The sequence below is a fragment of the Oryctolagus cuniculus genome, chromosome 4, assembly GCF_964237555.1.
Source record: "Oryctolagus cuniculus chromosome 4, mOryCun1.1, whole genome shotgun sequence".
Classification (NCBI taxonomy): domain Eukaryota; kingdom Metazoa; phylum Chordata; class Mammalia; order Lagomorpha; family Leporidae; genus Oryctolagus; species Oryctolagus cuniculus.
The window spans coordinates 129,973,918-129,994,609 of record NC_091435.1 but is presented as its reverse complement, the minus strand read 5'-3'; the positions used below and the strand labels follow the sequence as shown (position 1 = coordinate 129,994,609).

General features: G+C 40.9%; 2 protein-coding genes across 11 annotated transcripts in view; one reads left to right on the top strand and one right to left on the bottom strand.

The window, feature by feature from the left end:
* The window catches only part of MED12L (mediator complex subunit 12L), a 355,610-nt gene that overhangs the window by 286,905 nt on the left and 48,013 nt on the right, over positions 1-20,692 (top strand). For 7 of the 8 annotated variants that reach the window (XM_051859045.2, XM_051859044.2, XM_051859043.2 and 4 more), the window contains 13 exons: positions 1,641-1,868; positions 2,484-2,625; positions 4,367-4,487; positions 5,165-5,266; positions 5,975-6,088; positions 9,325-9,524; positions 12,382-12,570; positions 13,587-13,661; positions 13,776-13,966; positions 14,795-14,956; positions 17,291-17,402; positions 19,243-19,332; positions 20,442-20,551. In XM_051859045.2, coding sequence (XP_051715005.2) covers positions 1,641-1,868; positions 2,484-2,625; positions 4,367-4,487; positions 5,165-5,266; positions 5,975-6,088; positions 9,325-9,524; positions 12,382-12,570; positions 13,587-13,661; positions 13,776-13,966; positions 14,795-14,956; positions 17,291-17,402; positions 19,243-19,332; positions 20,442-20,551 — 1,836 coding nt within the window. The remainder of the gene's footprint in view (positions 1-1,640; positions 1,869-2,483; positions 2,626-4,366; positions 4,488-5,164; positions 5,267-5,974; positions 6,089-9,324; positions 9,525-12,381; positions 12,571-13,586; positions 13,662-13,775; positions 13,967-14,794; positions 14,957-17,290; positions 17,403-19,242; positions 19,333-20,441; positions 20,552-20,692) is intronic. The other variant, XM_051859041.2, reaches the window with a different exon arrangement.
* The window catches only part of P2RY12 (purinergic receptor P2Y12), a 49,109-nt gene that overhangs the window by 27,615 nt on the left and 802 nt on the right, over positions 1-20,692 (bottom strand). The gene's annotated exons all lie outside the window — the stretch shown is intronic.

The window sequence follows — 20,692 nt, the reverse complement described above, 5'->3', positions numbered from 1 at the left end:
AGGCTGGAGGGAGAGGCAACTCAACAGAATTCTGCACAAGAAGGCATGGTGGTGTGTATCTCATTAGAATTCAGAAGGAAATGCAGAATTCCTTAAGTTTCTAAAGATAGGCATGGGTCCATTGTTAGAGCTGCTGAGAAGTTGAATAAAAAGAGAGGTAATGCATTATAGTTTGCAGAAATCTACTCATTTGAAAATTCAAGGACATTGGGAAAGTAGAGGAAACCAGGAATGTGTGGTATTAGGGCAGAGTGTGCTTTGCTTCACTTTTAGTCAGAAAGGTAAGCAGTAAGGACTATTGCTATGATAGTTGTAAGAAAAAAGTTGAATAGAAAGTGTGGTGAAAGTAAGCCAGCAGAAGAGGTATTTAAAAGCACAGGGACAATTCAATGTCCATCATTTTGAATAAGTCGTAACTCCATATTACACACCTGTATTCTTCAGAGGTTACTGGCACTTTTTCTTTGCCTAAGTTTTCTGGGAAGAAAGATTGGTAGTCTAGAAGATTGTGACTACTGCCATTTAGTGAGTGGCATTAGTCTTCTCCACCAGTCATGCTTCCCAAGCATTATTTGGCACTAGGTTATCTGGGCGAGCTTGTGAAACATACAGGTTCAGTCCACCTGCAGTGGCCCCAGGAATTTGTATCTTTAAGAGCTGGCTCTATCATATGAAAAAGAAGTTCATATTTCAGTGAGTTATATTTGAAACAGGTATAGAATACCTGCCTTGAAAATGAAAAAGCATACAGGCATGCCACCCTGAACTGCTGTCACTGCCTAGAGACTTAAGATAATAGAGCTTCTTCTCTCCAGTGTCTACTAAAATGCAGCTTCTCCCTCCTCCTTCAGATCATCTCTCGGATTGATGCTGAGCTTTGAGATTTCATCAGCCTCAGTCTCATCTATAGAGTGGGATTGAAGGAGATACCTTCTAATTCCTGTTATAACTTTCCATACGTGGTTCAGATGTAACTCACTGAAACATGGATTGTCTTTTCACATGATAGGCCAAGCTCTCTGCTGCTGAGAAACACAACATGATAAATTTTTAGGAATGATACAGGAGTTTCTTCACTCCTGCAGACTCTGTGTGCTATCCGTATCCTCCTGCTCTCCCTGGAATGTACCCCTCTTTCTTTGTAGCCCTACCACAATGCTACCAGTGGCTTGGGCATATGAACTTTGACCAGGTATATGGTACCTTGAGAAACAGTTTTACAGAATGTGTAATTAGTTTCTAATGCCAATTATTTTCCCAAAGTGCAACTGAATCCATTTTTATTCTTAAGTAATAACATTTCCATGCACTTGTAAAAGACAGTTGTTGGAAGCCTTTGTTGAATTCTTTGATTTTTAGAGCATGTAAAATGTAGAAAAAGTTAAAAATCATTCAAATTAGTATCCAAATTTCTTATGCTTGTTTTGTTCTGTACCTCTTTTGGCAACTATTTATTGAGCAATTTCTACATTCTAGGCACTAGACTCAGTGTCAATCCAATTATGAAGTTCAAATCAAGAGCTTCTACTGGGAATTTTCTCTAGGAATGCATTGCAGTTGTCATTTTATATGTCTTAAGTGAATAACTGTATTTATTCCAGTTTTCTTTTCTTTTCTAATTCTTCTTCTTATAACCTCAGTAGTGCCTGTTCAAAAGTAAAGCAAACCATTTATAATAATGTGATGCCTGCAAATTCTAACTTGCGATGGGACCCGGACTTCATGATGGATTTTATTGAGAATCCCTCGGCTCGTAGCATCAACTACTCAATGCTGGGCAAGATCCTTAGTGACAATGCGGCCAATCGCTACAGCTTTGTCTGCAATACTCTCATGAATGTATGTATGGGCCATCAGGATGCTGGAAGGTGAGATGGGTTAACGTGAAATTCATGACTAACCAAAGCATTGTTCCCTTTGAACTTAAATCTTTAGTAATTGTCTGGACTGACATTTGGCTATCATTGACTTTTTAAAGTTTCCCTTTATTCTGTTCCACCATATAATTTGCTGTGTCCAAGAGATAGTACTTTCTGGCTTTGGCTTGTTACTATGGTATGACATGTTTTAGACATTGTCTATCAATTATATGATCCATTTTCTAAGATAGTAAAAATACAAAATAAAAGATACCCAGATTTTTTTTTTTAATTATATATGTGGTCCTACCTAAACTACATAGTGGTTTATTTTTTTTGATGCCCTTGAAAATGTAAATCGGTAGATGAGATTTGTTTTTAGAACTAAACATATTCTAATTCATATTAGTGCTGATTATTATTTCTTTGCTTAATAACATTGATAGTTGAAAAACACTTATTTTTTTTCTGCTCCAGGTTCTACTAAGTTGTTTGACATGTAGGCATTTATTATATCCTCAAAATCTAGAAAAATGATAATTGAGATGTGTTCATTATTTATATCACATATGAGTATTTTCTTTTATACAAGTTACCTTCTGCTGTTTTCTGTTTCTTTCCTAGGATCAACGACATAGCCAATTTCTCCTCGGAGCTGACAGCATGCTGCACTGTCCTTAGTTCGGAGTGGCTAGGAGTCCTGAAGGCTCTTTGTTGCTCATCAAATCACGTGTGGGGATTTAATGATGTACTTTGCACTGTCGATGTAAGTTTGCTTTTTCCTTTAAACCTCATCTGTGCAACTTGACATTTAGTCATGGGCAATGTGTTTTGAATTGACTCAACAGAAATATTATAGAACATTTTTTTCCCTCTTTCTCTCTGGAAGTAATAAAAAACAGTATAGTTGCCAAGGATTAAATACTTGGAAAAAAATTTGAAATAAATAAAATGAATAGCTTAATCTGTAGCAGAGGTGCTAAGAATTTCCATGTTTCTTTAAATATTTTATGTATGTGTGGTCTCTTCAGAGCTGCTGGTTTTCAATTTTTACCAGGAGCCTGAGTCTCCTCGTGGCATGAGACATGGTGAAACTAAAACAGCTGTCTAAATTTCTTTGTGCTGTGTAAGAATAACCAGTCCTAAACGTACAGGATTTCTGTCCAATCTTTCTTAGTGTCTGTGTCTAGAAAATGATGATGAGATGCCCCTGTGTATGCTACATGTTTCCTGGAATCATGCTGCATCTGTGATGTGTGCATTTCTTAGACATCAGCATTGATTCTTTGCTGTTTCTGCCTATTATTTCTCCGAGTGTCACCTGTCATCATATCTTACGTACAAAAGAACTTTATACAGTTTTAAAACCGCCTCTTGGTTGAAGATTGACTCCCTGGTCTCAGGAATCAGTGGACAGCCCTGCCTCCATGCTTCCATTGTGCAGATACCTGCGAATATTTTAGATATTTAAAATTCACAGCTGCAGTCTGTGAATGAAAGAAACATGAGTTTTTCCCGTTAGCATGTTTCCAGGACTTTCTGCTTCCTTCCTTCCTTCCTTCCTTCCTTCCCTCCCTCCCTCCCTCCCTCCCTCCCTCCCTCCCTCCCTCCCTCCCTCCCTCCCTCCCTCCCTCCCTCCCTCCCTCCCTCCCTCCCTCCCTCTCTCTCTCTCTCTCTCTCTCTCTCTCTCTCTCTCTCTCTCTCTCTCTCTTTCTTTCTTTCTTTCTTTCTTTCTTTCTTTCTTTGTTACACTTTGCCTTCTGCTTCAGTCTCTCATCTGTGAAAAAGGAATTAGTAACTGTGTGAAGCTCACAGTGTCTGTTACTAAATGAGATATTTTTGTAAATTACGAAGCACAGTCCCAGGCATACAGTGTGAGTCCATATGAAGGCTGTTAGTATAGTTGCTTTCTTACTCTTTTCTCTCCAAAAAGCCATGTAAAATCTATATAATAGAGATTAATTCTCCTTTCTTTTTAAATTCTTTTTAATTCTCTCTCTTTGTCTCCTTCTTTTTAAATCTGCAACTTCCAGAGTTCCTTTTAAAACTATTTTGATTACATTAAGGGAGCCCTGTTGGTTGTCCCTGAAACTGCAGCACATTAGTGAGGCTTGTTTCTCCACTAGGGCGAGTCGTCTTCTCTTCCTGTTTCCTAATGGTCTTAACCATTTATTGACATGTCATTTGCATCTGCGGATATGTTCAGGCTGCTCCATCTTTTAGTGATTTCTGGATTTAGCTTTGTTTGGATTTTCAGTTGCATGCATGCAGGTTAAGGCTCAGTGTATTTTTATAGCATTCCCATGCAGGTAAGCCTCTTCCTTTGTCTTATCAAGTAAAAAATTGGCTGACAAGAGAACAATCCCGATAAATTACCACCCCCTCTCTATTGGTTGATATTGGGATTAGAGATCTTGTTGGTATTGCCTATATTCTCATAGATATTAATCTTAGATACTACTTACACGGATGTGAGGTATTAAAACCTGTCAATGTTTTTCTTGAAGGTGAGTGACCTTTCATTCCATGATTCATTAGCTACTTTCATTGCTATTCTGATAGCACGACAGTGTTTTTCCCTGGAGGACGTCGTGCAGCACGTTGCACTTCCCTCTCTTCTAGCAGCAGGTGAGGCACCTGTTATTTGTCTGTTGTCTTGGTGGAGTGGTTTCTAACTTTTTGTCAAGTTTTTTGTTTTTTCTTTTTGATTTTTATTTGAAAGCCAGAGTTAGAGATAGGAAGAGACAGAGACAGAGACACAGAGAGAGAGAGAGATCTTCCATCTAGTGGTGTAATTCCCAAATGGCCACAATGGCCAGGGCTGGGCCAGGCTGGAGCCAAGACCTTTATCTAGATCTCCCACATGGGTGGCAGCAGGCATTAGCAGGGAGCTGGATGGGAAGTAGAGCAGCTGGGGCTGCTGGTGCCCACATGGGATATGGGCGTTGCACGTGGTGGCAGCAACTTTACCTTCTATGCCATAGCACTGACTCCAGTTTCTGACTATTAAAGTTGAGGGCATGCTCGTTGAGAGGTGGAGAGACATCCCAGTAGAGATGGTAGAATTGTAATGGTCATTCTAGATGAGTAACACTGTACCATGGATCTCTATGGGAAAGCCTGGAAACTGCCTTTTTTCGTGACCTGCTTTAAGGGGGCACTCAGGATTCTCAGAGGGCAGCCTGTTCTTTATTACCATAAAGAGAAGTTATTTGAGATACTGAGAAAATGTTGCTCCATAGAGAACTTTGAAGGACTTGGTCCTGAATATGTTGGAAAACTTGCCTTGCAATCCCCTGTCCTAGCCTGTGGAGATGCGGACGCAGAGCCTGGGGCGAGGATGACCTGCCGACTGCTGCTCCACCTCTTCCGAGCTCCCCAAGCCTACTTCTTCCCTCAATCAGCGGGTGAGCGGACGGAGGGGGCGTCACCAATGACATGTGCGCTTGGAACCCAAGTTCCATAATGACCGAGTGGGATGACTGTTCCGTAATTTCCTTCCTGCCTTCCGGGGACTTGAACTGGGGGTGGTGGGGGATGAGATGATGCCAGTGAGAGGGTTTTCAGCACCTTTCATTTGTGTGATATCCGGATGTGTTGAGAAATACACAGTAAGAGTTAATAAACAATGCAATGCCTCTGCTCTTGGGCTGAGCTTTGCTGGTGGGCCGTGCGATCCTCTAGTATTCCATGTATGTTGATTGTAAACCACACCGTAACAGCTTAGGGCACTGGTGACTCATTTATTCTTTTCCTAAGGCTAAAGTCATAAGCTCAGAGTTCTCAGGGTGTTAGTAAACTCGTTTCAAAAGATCATTTCTAGATAGATGTCTGTGTGCCTGTGTGACAGTAACACAAGTGTATGGAAGTCTTGCTAGTCTTTTTGATATGTCTCTCTAAGGATCAAAGGCAATAGTTGAGTAATTTAAAAGAAAAAGTTAAGTAAGGAATCCTGGCAGTGATTCTTAGTGAATCCATAAGCATCAATTATAGCAAGCTAATGGCAATTAAGCGCCCACAGTCTAACAGTGAAAGGCCCCACTGACTGTAAATGATTACAAAAGATGGTTAATGATGGTGATGAGACCATTAATTGTTTGTTGTTGTTTTCACAGGCAAACCTTTCCCCGGAATAAGATCATCTTGTGATAGACACCTCTTAGCTGCTGCTCACAACAGCATCGAAGTGGGAGCCGTGTTTGCTGTCTTAAAAGCAATTATGATGCTTGGTAAGACTACCCTAGCCTGAAGCTTCTTGGTTAATCACCAGAAACAGAGGCAGAACAATTTGTTTTCAGGCTTAAAGCTAATCATTATTATTGCCATCATGATTTCTGTTTGTTCTTCTGGAAAGAATTCATTGGCATTCCCCAAGTCTAAGTACAGCTGGGCTCGCTGAGGATTCTGTCCCTCAGCTCCGGGGACACTGAGAATTTATGTGTGATACTTTCATGGTGTCCTCACTGAACGATGTCTGATAGATCCTCAAGCCCACAGAGTTGATTGGCCTTCAATGTTCGGCAGAAATCACTCTTGGTGAGGGTCAGGGATGACTTGGTGATTTGACTTAATATTTAAATTGCAGACGGGTTACCCAGGTAGAGAACATCACAACACCTGGGTTTTAATCGTGAAGTTTCTGCTTTTACGATTCTGAACTAGTTTGGGTCCTTCTGCCTTTGTTTTGTTCATGAACCAGGTGAAAGTCACAGTGATATTTGTATTATTGATAAGTCAACGTTAACTGTCACAACAACATTTTCATTTAAGCTGTAATGTCCAAGATGTTCTTTACATCCTAATTGTATACGTTCTTCAGAAGTACTGCCTTTTGTGACCATTTCCAGTGTTAATACCTTAAAACATTTTTGTTCTGTAAATCAGAAGAACTTGAATGATCTGGAAGTCTGGGTTTCAGGCTACCTAATTCCAGCTTTGAGTACCTTCTTTTGACCTCTACTAAATAATACTTACTATATGGAGCTCCTTGTGATTAGAGCAGAAATTACCCAAGTGTGTAGGAATTGCCTTAGATGAATCTTAAAGAGCATCTTTGGAAATTATAGCCCTGTCCTGCTACTTGGTGATGACAGGGTAGGACAACAGCGTTTTCATATAACAAAGTATAAAATGTTCACTTAAAAATACACAAATCTTGTATGTGTGTGCTTTCTGTTGACATGCCCATAAAGCTTTATGCTAAGGGAATGTTAGAGCCATGTTGGGGGCCTGTAGTACTCCACAGTCAGCAAATGAAATTCTGATGATGATCAAAGGAAAACATGGCTGATCAGTTGCATTCAATAATTTTATGTAGTCAGTGACTAGCTTTTTTTTTCCTGCAATATTTCTAGTGCTCATCGGAGAGATGAGCAAATAATAGCTTTTCAATACACTAATATTGGAAGTGAGTACGTAAGTGACAGAGTTTCATGGCAGAAAACAAGGAATGGAGTCTGTAGACACTGGCCCTTTGAGTTGTTGGCCTAGTCTGAATCCGTTTAAGATCTACTCTCCTCTTTAAGTATCTGAGTAATGTGGAGCATCCTCCAGGTCTGCAGGTGGGGATCAGGTTAATTAAATGTCAGCAGAGCCTTGGACCAGGTGGGCACCGAACACTCAGTTTGTTCTCTGTCCATACAACTGCAGAGGGCTTGGGCACAGACTCTCTGTCCTTCCAACACCTAAACTAAATGAAGGGATTTGAGTAGGAACTGGCAGAGGTGTTTATTTCTTTGCTTTTATTTTTTGAGAGAGGTTTTTTTGACTTCAATGAGTCCTATTCAGTGGCCTTTCCATTCCTGTTTACCAGGAAAAGTGAGGGAATTCACATGGTTCATGGAAATGGAATTAAAGGATGGGTTTATCTTTGTGCAGAAAATATTTGAAATCCATGCATAATGAGGGATCTTCAGAAAGTTGATGGGAAATATTTATGATGAAAAAACTATACATGGATTTCAAGTTTTGGAGTATAAATTAAACATGTCTTTAATTCCCTTTTTGTACAAACTTGTTAAAATACCTTAGTATTATGAATTAGGAAGATGCGTATGTTATATTGAATTTGGTTTCTAATTTATATGTTAGTGTTACTTGTTAGAGTAACACCTGAGGATGTAGAATGCATCCTAAATTTTGATTCTTTAGATTTTGTTCCTTCAGCTCCTAAAGAGCTCAATTTTTTTAAAGTTAAATTTTAATTAATTTTTAAGCTTGAATATGATTTATACAATAATTCTAAGAGCGTGATGATATTCCCTTCCTCCATCCTTCCCACCCTTCTTCCTTCTACCTTTCTTTCCATGAAGAGCCCTATTGAATTAAATAAATTCCTGTGGGTGATGGGAGGTTGGTACTTTTTGTATTTGCCATATGTGTTATATATATTGATGAGCTGAAATGTCACATTCTTCCCTTCCTCATAAGATTTTATTAGTAAGTATTCATTAAGCCATTCTGATATTTCAAAACTTATTTCTTGGTTGACCCTGTGGGTTTTTAAAGGCTTTTGGCACTGACCTGGGCTTGGTTTGACTCACACCACTGGCAGGTTCAGTCTCACCTCAGCTCACTTCCTGGTTACAGCAAATTTTTGAATCAAGGCTTATTATAATCCTGCGAGTAAACAGGGAGAAATCTGAAGGCTTTATTATTACCAGATTAGATTACTCCTTCTTATTTTTAAAATAGGACTTGGTTAGAGAGGATTTCTTATTGCAGCTACTCCAACATATTCTGCTCAGTCCCCCCTCTCTCTCCCCAACCCCCAAAATTTTGTTATGAGGAGCAGAATTTCCTTAGCTTCATGTCACTGAGTATACTAGAGATTGGCCAGGTAACGTTTTCTGATTTGGATGGTACAGAGAGGAAGGTGGAAGACATGGGTCATTCAATGAATGCCCTGCGTTTCGGGGCTTCCTTAGTATGCATTGCCCTTTTCCATCCCCAGGGAAATAAATCTCTCTTGTCAAGAAGTTGATAGTAAGGTGGGCTAAGGCAAAACTTTTCTCTTGACCTATGGATAGAAAATAAGTCATTGTAAGAGAAGAAATGGAAAAGGGACATCTAGAAGGGTGAGTAACCGATTTTTTCCTTGTCTATAAGTCAAATGAATTTGAATACATTCATGCTTGAAATATTGGTGAAATCCATGTTCTGTGATTCCTAAGTGTGATTCATAGTGGCCTTTCCAAATGTGGTGAAAGTATATTTAATTCTGTGAAACAATAAGGAATGAGCCTTGAACTTGCTTTTTGTCTTATGTGTGATGGAAACTTCTCTGGGTTCTTGCATTGATTCTGTTGATCCATTCTCTCTATTGTTGAACGCGTTGACTATGCAATGATGATACCGTGCATAGTTCACACACTTTAATTCCCCTGAAAGCTAGCCTCATTTGCTTCCAAATATTTGGCAGTATTTTGAGCTTCTGTGATTTTGCTTTTGTGATTCTGTTATTTAGGAGATGCCAAAATTGGCAGTAACAATGTCAGCTCTTTAAAGAACGAGGACTTCACCATGAGGGGTTTACGTCGTGACGGCAATGCTGATGATATCTGGACTGCCTCACAGAATTCAAAAGCCTGCGGGAAAAGCATTTCTATAGAAACTGCCAATTTAAGAGAATATGCTAGATATGTACTGAGGACTATCTGTCAACAGGTATTTTTCCAATTTAATTTGCTTTTTAATTTGGGTATGTATGCTTTCAGAGAGAGCTTCTCACTATTGCAGGAAACTTGTACAGAGGTGATCCTTTCTTTTCTCTTGCTGACTTTATTTTGAAATTATTTCAACTTTTCTGAAAAGTTGCAAAAGTAATAAAGAACTCCAAGATAACCTTGAAACAAAGTCATAATTTTTGTTTTTTACATTTTACCATGTGATTTTCTGTTTGTGTGCGCCAATATGGGTGTATGCACCATTTTTTTTTCCTGAATCATTTGAAAGTGGATAGTGTACTTTATTCATCTTTACTTTTGAACATACCAGACTTTATTTTGTGAAATAACCAACTAGTTAATAAAAGACAATTTAGCGTTGGTGCAGCAGCTTTTTCTCATGTATAGGTTACATTCCAGTTTTGTCAGTTACCCCAGTCTTGTTGGATTTATCTGAGATTTCCTGTAGATTTACCATTATAGGATGCATTCCTCGGCAAGACACTACAGAAGTAATATTAGATTTTTCAGATAATCATACATGAAAACATACATTTATTTGATGTTAATTTTGATCAAGGTCTCACTATTGTGTAGTTTTAAAGATTTCTCTCTTGGATAGTTACAATTTTGCTCTTGTAATTTATAAGCAGTCTTTGGAGAGACCCTTTGACATGATGCAATTTTTCTACTCATGAAACTCTCCCATCTCCCATAAGCATCCATTTTGATTCTTGCCCAAGTTAGTCTATGTTGTCATGGCTGCAAAGTGGTGTTTTTTTTTTTTTCCAGCTCCTGTCTTCCACAATATCAATTTGCATTCTACTCTAAGAGGAGGCTACCCCAAGCCCCCTCTTTGTCATTCATGTATGTGGGTTATGATGAAATGTTCTAAGTTGTTTCCATGTTCAGATTGTCCCGGACTTGTGCAGTGAAAATCCTTATATTCTGGGTCTTGTGTCATGTGACATATTCCCATCTTTTTAAAATTATGTTCTCATTTCTTGACCCATCTTGTATCTCCCTTGTAATCACCCATTCTACCGTGGAGCATTAGTTCTAACATAATGGAGAGTGGCACTTTGAAATGAAGATCTGTGTACAATATGTTTCATTGCTGTGGGGGTATCATTGCTTCCAGGCCCTTTCAGCAGACCATGCTAGGAAAAAAACCTGCATCTCTCTGTGTGTGTATGTGTGTGTGTGTGTGTGTGTCTGTGTATGTACTGTTGAATTCATACTGATACTTCCAACTTTAATCCAGCTTCATTAACTTCTTCCTTACTTTACCTCATTTCATGTTCATATCACCTTGTTCCACACACACACACACACTCACACACACACACACACACGCACACCCTAGTTCCTGGTAATAGCGACTTATTTTCTCATTTTAGCAACTCTACAATACACCTGGCATGTTTCCAGAGTTATTACATGTATACCCCTGGGAAAAAGAAACCCAGTAGGATGAATTGATCATTTGTCTACGGTTTCTTTTTCCCTAAGGGTTTAAAGTATTGTGTCTAAAAGTTATTTGAGCTTTCTCCCTCAATGCAAATGTGTTTCTTATTTGAAATAGGCTTCCATTTATTTGTTTGTGTTTGCACTCAGTTTAAATTCATTTTTCCTCCTAGTTTTGTATATAGAATAGTGTACTTCCAAATGTCCATATACACAAAAATGGTATACTTGGAGGTGGTCCTTCTCCCCACATCCCTTCCACTCTTCCATTCTCTGCCCCTTCTTGCCCCAGTTAACCAATTTTTTTTTCTGATTTATTCTTTTGTGTGTGCGTTTTTTTAAATTTCTTCCATTAAAACAAAAATAATTTAACTTACGTTTCTTCTGTACTTGTAGATCTTACCCACGATAAAAGTTAATTGAATAGTTATATAGGTATTGAGAGGCAGTTGTATATTGGTTCCTATATGTGAGTGCACATTGGAATCCCTGGAGAATTTAAATTTTTTTTTTTTTGATGCTTAAAATAACCCTGGTGTCTGGCTACCCACTTGAATTTGACTTAGTTGGTCTGATGTGGGACCTGGGCATGAGTTTTATGAACTTCCCTGGTGGTTTTAATCTGTAACCAATATTGAGTCACTGGTACATTAGTTATGAAACAGGCTTCATCCCAAATAGATGTTGTTTCCAATAGAGCTATATTATTGTTGGTGATTTCTTACCCCATTTCATGTAAGAATTTGCTTTGAAAAATTGGTGAAGATAAGGTGCTAAGACTAAATTGGTAGAAACTCTCTAGAGGGCAATTATCTGCATGAATTAGTAGCCTTGAATTTTTGGCATACTCTTTGACCTAGCAATTGTACTTCTGTGAGATTATCCTAAAAAATTAACCTATAGAAAAGAGATGTTCACAAATATTTGACTGTAAGAGTAATATTCATAGTAGCATCAAAAGGAAGATAATTTTCTTAATATCTTTATACTATGTTCTTTCTATTTGGTGGAATTTAGTATATGCATTCCATAAGGAGCATTTATGATATAGCGTATACCACTATACAACAAGTTGAAAATTGATCACAAAAATAGGACCTGGAGAAAGGAGCATTTTGCAGTTTAAAACAGATATCAGTGTTTTTTTTTTTTTTTCCTTTTTGAATAATTGTTTTACTATTTTTTTTTCTTTAACCAAGGTTCTACTTTGTATTTTTAAGAAGTAAAAGTGTTATAAATGTTTTTTTTTTGGAGGAGGGGGGACTATTCCCACCCATTTTCCATGTCATTTTTAATTGAAAGTGTCTTGTTGGCCTTATGTTCCCTGTGTACTGTGAATTTAGTATATATCATATACCCATGCCAAAAGCCCATGTCATTGTTCTTTTTAGGAATGGGTAGGAGAACATTGCCTAAAAGAACCTGAAAGATTGTGTACAGACAAAGAACTTATATTGGACCCCGTGCTTTCCAATATGCAAGCACAGAAATTACTGCAGCTTATCTGTTATCCCCATGGAATTAAAGAGTGTACTGAAGGGGACAACCTTCAAAGACAGCACATTAAGCGCATTCTTCAGGTTGGTGGTGTCTTCCAGGGGCTGTGCTGCTGCTGTCATTTGACACATTCTTTGTGGTTATGTGAAGAAATCCCCCATCTCCCTCCCTCTCTCCCCCCTCCCTCCCTACCTTCTTCCCTCCTTTCCTTCCTCTCTCTCTCTCCATCACTGTTACCCAATTCCTGACTTTGACATATTCCATATTTTGTTTTCTCCATTTTCTTTTCTATGCAATTGGCCTACTTTTTTGCTGAGTAAACAGATGCTGTAAATTGTGCAGAATCATTGGATAAATATTGGTATTTTAAGCCAATAGTGCATTTACATGATAAATAAGCTTTGTGGAGAGACTGCCTTAGATGTTACCCAAGACATGTTGAGAACTTTTTGGGGGCTGGCATTGTGGCACAGTGTATTTTGCCATACTGGCATCCCTTTTTGGAGTGTAAGTTTGAGTCCTGGCTGCTCTGCTTCTGATTCAGCTCCTGCTAATACATCTGGGCAGGCAGCAGTGGCCCAAGTACTTCAGTCCCTGCCACCCATGTGAGAGACCAGGGTGTGGTTCTGGGCTCCTGGCTTCGGCCTCCTGCAGCTACAGCTATTGTGGCCATTTGGGGATTTGGAGAGTGAGCCAGATGGAAGCTTTCTCTCCTTTCCTCCCTTCCTCTCTCTTCCTCTCTTTCTCTGTCAGTCTTTCTCTCTCTCTCTGTCTTTCCCTCTCTGTTGATGGTCTTTCCAGTAAATACAAAAGTAAATCTTTACAAACATTTTGGGGTATGGTTGGTTATACAGACTTTGAGAGAAGAAATGCTGTCGTCTTTATCTCCAGTGTCGTGTTGAGTCAGATATTTTAATGTTTTTATTAATGTCTTTGTGTCTACACTGAATATATGCCAAGATTGAAAGGAAGCTTTTGATCCACATAAATGCCTATATTGCGCATTATTTTCTCTTTGAGAGTCTCGACTGGAAGGAATTACTGTGTGTTAATTCGTGTTCACTATTCTTAATATTTTAATCCTTTCCTTTTTCTCCAGAATCTTGAGCAGTGGACACTGAGACAGTCTTGGCTAGAACTTCAGTTAATGATCAAACAGTGCTTGAAGGACCCTGTGAGTATATGTTGAAAGTGTGAATGGATAAGGCATTTTATAAAGAGCACCTGCATTGATGTTTGCCCATGAAGGAATCTGTGTGCATGCTAGCGTTCTTATGCCTCGCTGCAGGGCTCTGGTTCTGTGGCTGAGATGAACAATCTCCTGGACAACATTGCAAAGGCCACGATAGAGGTGTTCCAGCAGTCTGCCGACCTGAATAACAGCGCATCTAATTCGGGCTTGAGCCTCTTCAACCCAAACAGCATCGGAAATGCTGATGCAAGTAGCACAAGACAGAATGGAATTAAGACGTTTCTAAGGTATTAGTTTCTGTAGTTTTTATTGGGCTATCTTAAATTTTTCACATGCAACATTTAGGTTTAGTTTGCATAATGCAGTTATTTTTTTCATGAGCCCACGGGAAAATAATTACTTGTATATATAAATTAAAGAGTAAATGTGGGTGAATAGTATCTTAGCTTTCAATATGTTTGATTACATAGGCCCAGACACTTTGGAACCATGGATGAACTCAGGATTTATTCATGTCTTCACTGTCCCTTGGGTCACTGTACTCCATGGTATTCATTAGGCAGGAAACACTTTTCCGACCACCCTAATTAATTGGCAGTTTTGTGTGAATATACCATAGTAATTTGTGTTCAGAATTAGAATGGATAGGCATAAGAAATCTTAATGAAGCCCTTTAATCACAGAAAGGCAGCTTGTTTTGTGTTTCATCATTTTGGTATAAAATATACCTATTGAACTTTGAAACTTTAAACAGTGGTTATTGGTGTGCTCGTGCATGATAGCATTTCATCTTGTAACCATGAAGAAAAGCGTATTGTTTGTTGAACGGAAGGGTTGTTCCTGGTCGGAGAGCCAGAACCATAGAAAAGTGTGAAAGCACAGGTTAGTTCGCCGTATCCTCTCAGAACTGCACCTTTTATTGCCCTTCATGAGCGGGGGTGGAAGTATATGCAAATATCTTGCCTTTGTCAAGAGGAAAGGCGGTACAGAAATAAAATGGAAGCTTTGGAGTAGGCTGTGTCATTTGCATCAGAGTCTTGCTTTGCTGTTTGTTAAAACTGTACGAACAAGGAAAAGGATGCTGCCTCCGGGATAACACCTGTCTCTGATTTTAGCTCCTCTGAACGCAGGGGTGTGTGGCTGGTGGCTCCCCTCATTGCCAGGCTGCCGACCTCTGTGCAGGGAAGAGTGTTGAAAGCTGCTGGGGAAGAGCTGGAGAAAGGGCAGCACTTGGGCTCTTCTTCAAAAAAGGAGAGAGACAGACAAAAACAGAAAAGGTATGTTGGGCGCTGCGTCGCTGAGTGTGAGACCACAAAGAACAACTGAGGGTGTCTGGCCTCCTGCAAGGACCCAGAGTCCACTGAACTTCAGTCTTCACATGAACTTGAAAATAACCTGGGAGGCGAGGCTGTGTTCCTGAAATGTTCCAGGATTTATTATTTAGTGCACTAGTTGTCAAACCTGCCTATGTATCCAAATCCCTTTTGACCTGATAAAATACTGACTTCAAAATTCATTTGAGAGGCAGAGAAGGAGAGAGAGAGAGAGAACACTCCCAAATGCTGGATCATTCCCCAAATGCCCACAATGGCTAGTGCTGGGCTGTACCAAACGTGGCAGCTAGGAAGGTCTCTCCCATGGGTGGCAGGAATCCAGCTGCTGTAGCCATTATTACTGCCCCTCAGGGTGTGCATTAGTGGGAAGCTGGAATCAGTAGCCAGAGTTGCAGCTTGAAAGAGGCAGTCTGATGTGGAACACAGGCATCCTGACCCTTGTGTTAACCATTCTGAGCTCTACTTAGGCCAGTTTAATCATATCTGGTAGGAGTCCTCCCTGTATTTTTGTTTTAAGTTTTATTCGTTTACTTGAGAGTGAGACAGAGAGCTCCTATCTGCTGATTCTCTCCCTAAATGCCCTAGGGCCAGGGCTGGGCTGGGGCTAGGGCCTAGGACTGGGAACACAATCTGGGTCTCCAACAGGGTGGCAGGAAGCCATTACCACTGCCTCCCGGCGTCTGCAGCAGCAGGAAGCTGAAGTCATGAGCTGGAACTGGGAATCCGACTTGGGCACTCTGCTGTGGGATGCACTCCCCCTGCACGTTATTTCTAGTTGCTTTTGTTTAGATATTTATGTTTAAGACACACAGAACTATTTAAAATTCTGGTGCTAGAGATGGAATTAGTTACAGACGCATTTCATATTTAGGTCTCTAGTTCTGGACTACTAAATATTTTCTCTAAGCCATCAAGCTAATCTTTTCTTAATTTATTTTATATCTTAAAAGAGGTTTCACATAATTACATTTTATAACTGACCATGTTACTAGAAACTATAACAAGAAAATTGTAAGAATTTAGCACTCCAAGAGTTAGGAAAAAAAAAATAACTTCTTGGATTAAAAAAAATACCCCTGCAGACATACAGATTTCTTGGCCTGTAATTAATCATACTGTAGTGGCTGCTGTTTGTTGACTGCTCCTTACAAAGTGCCCATTCCCGTGTGAGACTCACAAACTCTGTATACTTGTAAGGTTCGTGCAGCAGTCAGGGAGCAGGTGCTCCTGTTCTGCCCTTTTGAGGGTGGAGGAACAGAGGCACTGAGAGGTTAGTTGCTGCAAGACACACATTATAGGAGATACAGCTGGGCTTTAAACCCAGGCAGTCTGGCTTCTGAGCCTGTCTCTAGACATAGTGTGTTTTCTGTTTCACCCCCTCGGCCAGTGTTAATTAACCAGCCAGAAGACACAGTTCTAATTTTGGTTGTGTGTGCATTGCCTCGCTTCCCACAAGACGGCCAATGGATATGAAAGACAGCTGTTCCCAGAGCCACACCTGTCCATTCTCCATGTAAGCTGAAGCTGATTGAAACATATTGGCCTAGTTCTTATTTTAAGAAATTTTCCTTTCGGGTGTAGGCTTTGTTTGTTAACGTGATTTGGTGATGGTTCTCTAATTGAAGACATTTCATAAAAACATTAATTCAAAACAATTTTTACAAATGCCTTGAAACCCCTTTAGCAGAGGAAGCTGTGGGCTATGGTGGAGCCAGACACTAGAGGTCGCCAGCAGGTGTACCAGGTGTGGAGCCCTCAGGCCTGGCTGCTCATCCTAGCTGTACAGTGCCGCTGTGTGACCCTGAGAGAGGCGCTGAAAAACAAACCAACTCAGCAAAGTGCATGAGACACAGATAGGCTTGGCTCCTGGACTCTAAAATAAGTGTTTTGCATGGGAAAGTATTTCAGTTTCCCATTTTATTTTGTGTATAAATTGATGTTCTTTCGGATGTGTGTTTTAAAATTCTGTTACTGATGTAAAATGCAAGTTCATGATCATCTCCCCCTCTCCGCCACCCACCCATGTACCCACCATTGTGCTGGTGCGGGAATGCCTTCAGGGGCACTTGAGCGTAGTAAGTTATTTGGAAGTGTGGCAGTGGCTTTCAGTCTTGTAAGCAGAAGTACGATTTATCTTTTCGGATACCCTTTGACGATTTCCCATGCTCTTCATTTATCTAATAGTAGAGCGAGTAGCCAGCGGGAGCGAAATGAGAATTGCAGCAGGAAGCAATCCATTCTCTCTAACTAGATCTGCTCTTGCTGCTTCCTTTGTAGCATGTCACTTTTGAGCCAGCAGCCTTTCCTCTCACTGGTTCTTACTTGCCTCAAGGGACAAGATGAACAACGGGAAGGCCTCTTAACATCCCTCCAGAACCAAGTTAACCAGGTAAAATATAGCATAATATCAAGCCAGGTGTGTGTCTTGCTAATGGCATTCACGTGCTTTCCTTTCAAATACTGAGATGGAACTAACCACGGCACAGCACGCTTTGATGAGGTGACAGGAAGCGGAATCCATGCCCTATTGTTTTACCTGACATTCTTGTTACCCCAAGAGGAACACTTTGAGAATATCAGTTGTGCATCCAATGCATGTGTGTATATAGACAATGAAAGTAAAATTTTGCAGTATTGCAGATGACCATGCAATATCCACTCCTTTCCTAACTGCACCTCATGGGAGAGGGCTTGGAGTGGTCTGTGTTGGAGTGGGTTTGGCTGTAAGACAGAGGAAGCCACGTCCTGCTGCTTGTGCCGGCCAGCCCTGTATGACCTGTTGTCACCCCGTGTTTCTGTGGCACCATGGCTTCCCCTTGCATCCTACTGCATGGCTGTGGCCAGTTTGGTCCTCTTACCGTTTTTCACCTTTTGGATGTGGGATACAGGGATCTCTTTTCTACATAGCCTCCAGGGTGATCCGTTTTAAACGAAAATCACATATAACTTGAGTGTCCCCAAAGTTCCAGTCATTCCTTTTATGCTACTAATAAAAGTCCAAGCCTGGGCTTATGCAGCCTTGTGTGATTTGGCCTTCGCTGTCTCTTCCACCTCGTTTCCTGCCTGCTTTGGCCTTGATCTTGTCACATGGGCCGTGTTACTGTCTCTTGAGTATGCTGAGTAAATACTAACTTCCATGCCCATGAAAGGATTCTCTCCCAGACATTGGCATGGCCTGCTCCCACACTTCATCCGGGTCTCTGTTTAGATGTCACCTCCTTTGGGAGGCAACACTCACTTTCTGAAAATAGACTGCTGTCATTCTCTCTCTCTCCTTAGCTGCCTCCCACTGCTTGCTACGCTTGACTTACTTTTATTTGTCTGAGTATATTATGGAAACCCCATGACAGCTTGTGTTTTCATGAGCTCCTTTGCACCCTTATTTGAGCCTTGGGAGAGGTCTGTGTCTTTCAGTGGGATTGAAGAAGTGCCCTACTCTCCCCTAGCTGTGTACTTGCTGGTTACAGGTCAGCTGTGGGGTGGGGGGTGGGAGGGGCAGGCTGTGCTGGTTACTTCTGCTTGTGACTCATTGCCACTCTTCCTGGCGAGTCTCATCAGCTACTGTATTTCAGAATGTGGTAGGGTTTTGATGTTCTGTTTTATTTGCCTGCATCATCTGTTTCGGGGGTGTTTCCCACTTAGAGCTTGCATTTTTAAACATACTTTCCTTTCTTCGGCATTTGCCTGAGGAAGTAGCCACTTTATAAAGTGTCACACCAATTGGCTGATGTCCAAAATGCCAAAGTTTTTCAAAATAGTACACACTCCCATTATGGAAGATGGCACGTTTATAGCAGGCCTTCCCTCCGATAAAGCTTCAGAACAATGCATTGCTAGGATTCATGGCATGTCCCTAGAAATGCTACTCAGTTGATGTAAAATGTAATTCTATCTTGCCAGTATTTATCTTCATAAGACAAATGCAATCATGTATTTTAGATGTTTCTGTTAGCAAGTATTTGCCCAGACTTAGTAGTGGATGCATAATCAGATCAGTTTCTTCTCTCACCTAGAAAGGCACATGAACTAGAGATAGCCAGATTTCTATCTGCATGCAAGAGGAAAGGAAAAATTGAAAGTGTATTTAGCTTTGTCTATTTGTTGAAACTCAGAAGTTGTTTTTGGCTGACAGTAAAAAGCTCAATTTAACTTTAAATATGAGAAAAATTCCATGTCAACAGGGAGAAAAGGGTTTTTGTTTTCCTGTCTCTTTCCCCCTTCCATTTTAGATTTTAAGTAACTGGAGAGAAGAACGATACCAGGATGACATAAGGGCACGGCAGATGATGCACGAAGCCTTGCAGTTGCGCCTAAATCTGGTAAGGGGTATTTCCGGGCCCTCCCCCCCCATGGCATGGGTTTAAATGTGCAGGTAACTCCAGCTTTCCGCTTCTGCGGGCAGAGTCTGCATAGCAAGGTGAGGCCTTCCCCTTCGGCCTCTGCAACTACTTCCCTGTCCCTACAGCCTTCTGTTTCCACTGCTCTTTCCTTCCTGTCTGGCCCGCCTTCCAGACAGCGGTGGGTATTTTAAGCTTTGATTCAAGAAGACAGCTACCGCGAGATGAGTGTTTGCTTCTACTAATTGCCAAACGATTTCAAAAGTCCTTTAACTGAAAATGTTGTCCAATTTTCTATCAAATTGATCATAGGCTCTAATCCCACAGGGAGATTTTACAGAAATTTAAGCTCTTCCACACATTCCTTTGAGTTTGTCTTCTCCTATTGGGCCAGACCACATGAAGATTATTCTAGAGGATGGCTCTGCGGATTTTTTTTTTTTTTTTTAACAGGCAGAGTGGACAGTGAGAGAGAGAGACAGAGAGAAAGGTCCTCCCTTGCCATTGGTGCACCCTCCCATCTGAAGGCAGGAGCCAGGTGCCTATCCTGGTCTCCCATGGGGTGCAGGGCCCAAGCACCCGGGCCATCCCCCACTCTGCAGATACTTTGTCAGTAGTTTTTGCACCTAATCCCCACAAATGAAGGGACAGACCTGGGGGCTGAGCATTCCGCTCATCCTGACGTCTATGTCAGTGGCTGTTTCTACATGGTATCCTGACGACAAGCTTAGATTCAATAGTAATTGGAAAACACGAAGTTGCAGCTGCTTGGATCCCATAGTCCGACACTATTCAGGTTTAATTCCATTCTAGTTATATCATGAAACTGGATACCATGAAAGGATAGGAACACAAGAAGCCTGGTTACGTTGATGCTCACACTCAGGCACTATTTAGTTTTCAAACGAATGAACTGTGCTGAAGGAACCAAAACCAGTGATGAGTAATGCAGTGAGGTGTGCGAGAAGGTAGGATAATCCACAACGCAGAGCGCCTTGTTTCACATGCACCACGCTTTGGCCCCCTGACATGATAGAGGTGGTGTTTCCTCTCTTCGAGAAGGTCCACCTTCACTGTGCTTTGTGTGCCAGGTGGGAGGAATGTTTGACACGGTGCAGAGGAGCACGCAGTGGACCACGGACTGGGCCCTCCTCCTCCTGCAGATCATCACCTCGGGGACTGTTGACATGCACACCAACAAGTAGGTTTCCTCCATTCACTTCTCCTTTGCTGCACGTGTGGATGGTGTAAGCTTTGATACACTGGTGACAAATTCTGCCACCTTTCACTGACTTAGGTTTACTTTAAAATCCTGTGCCTTGAATACAAATGCTCAGCTAAT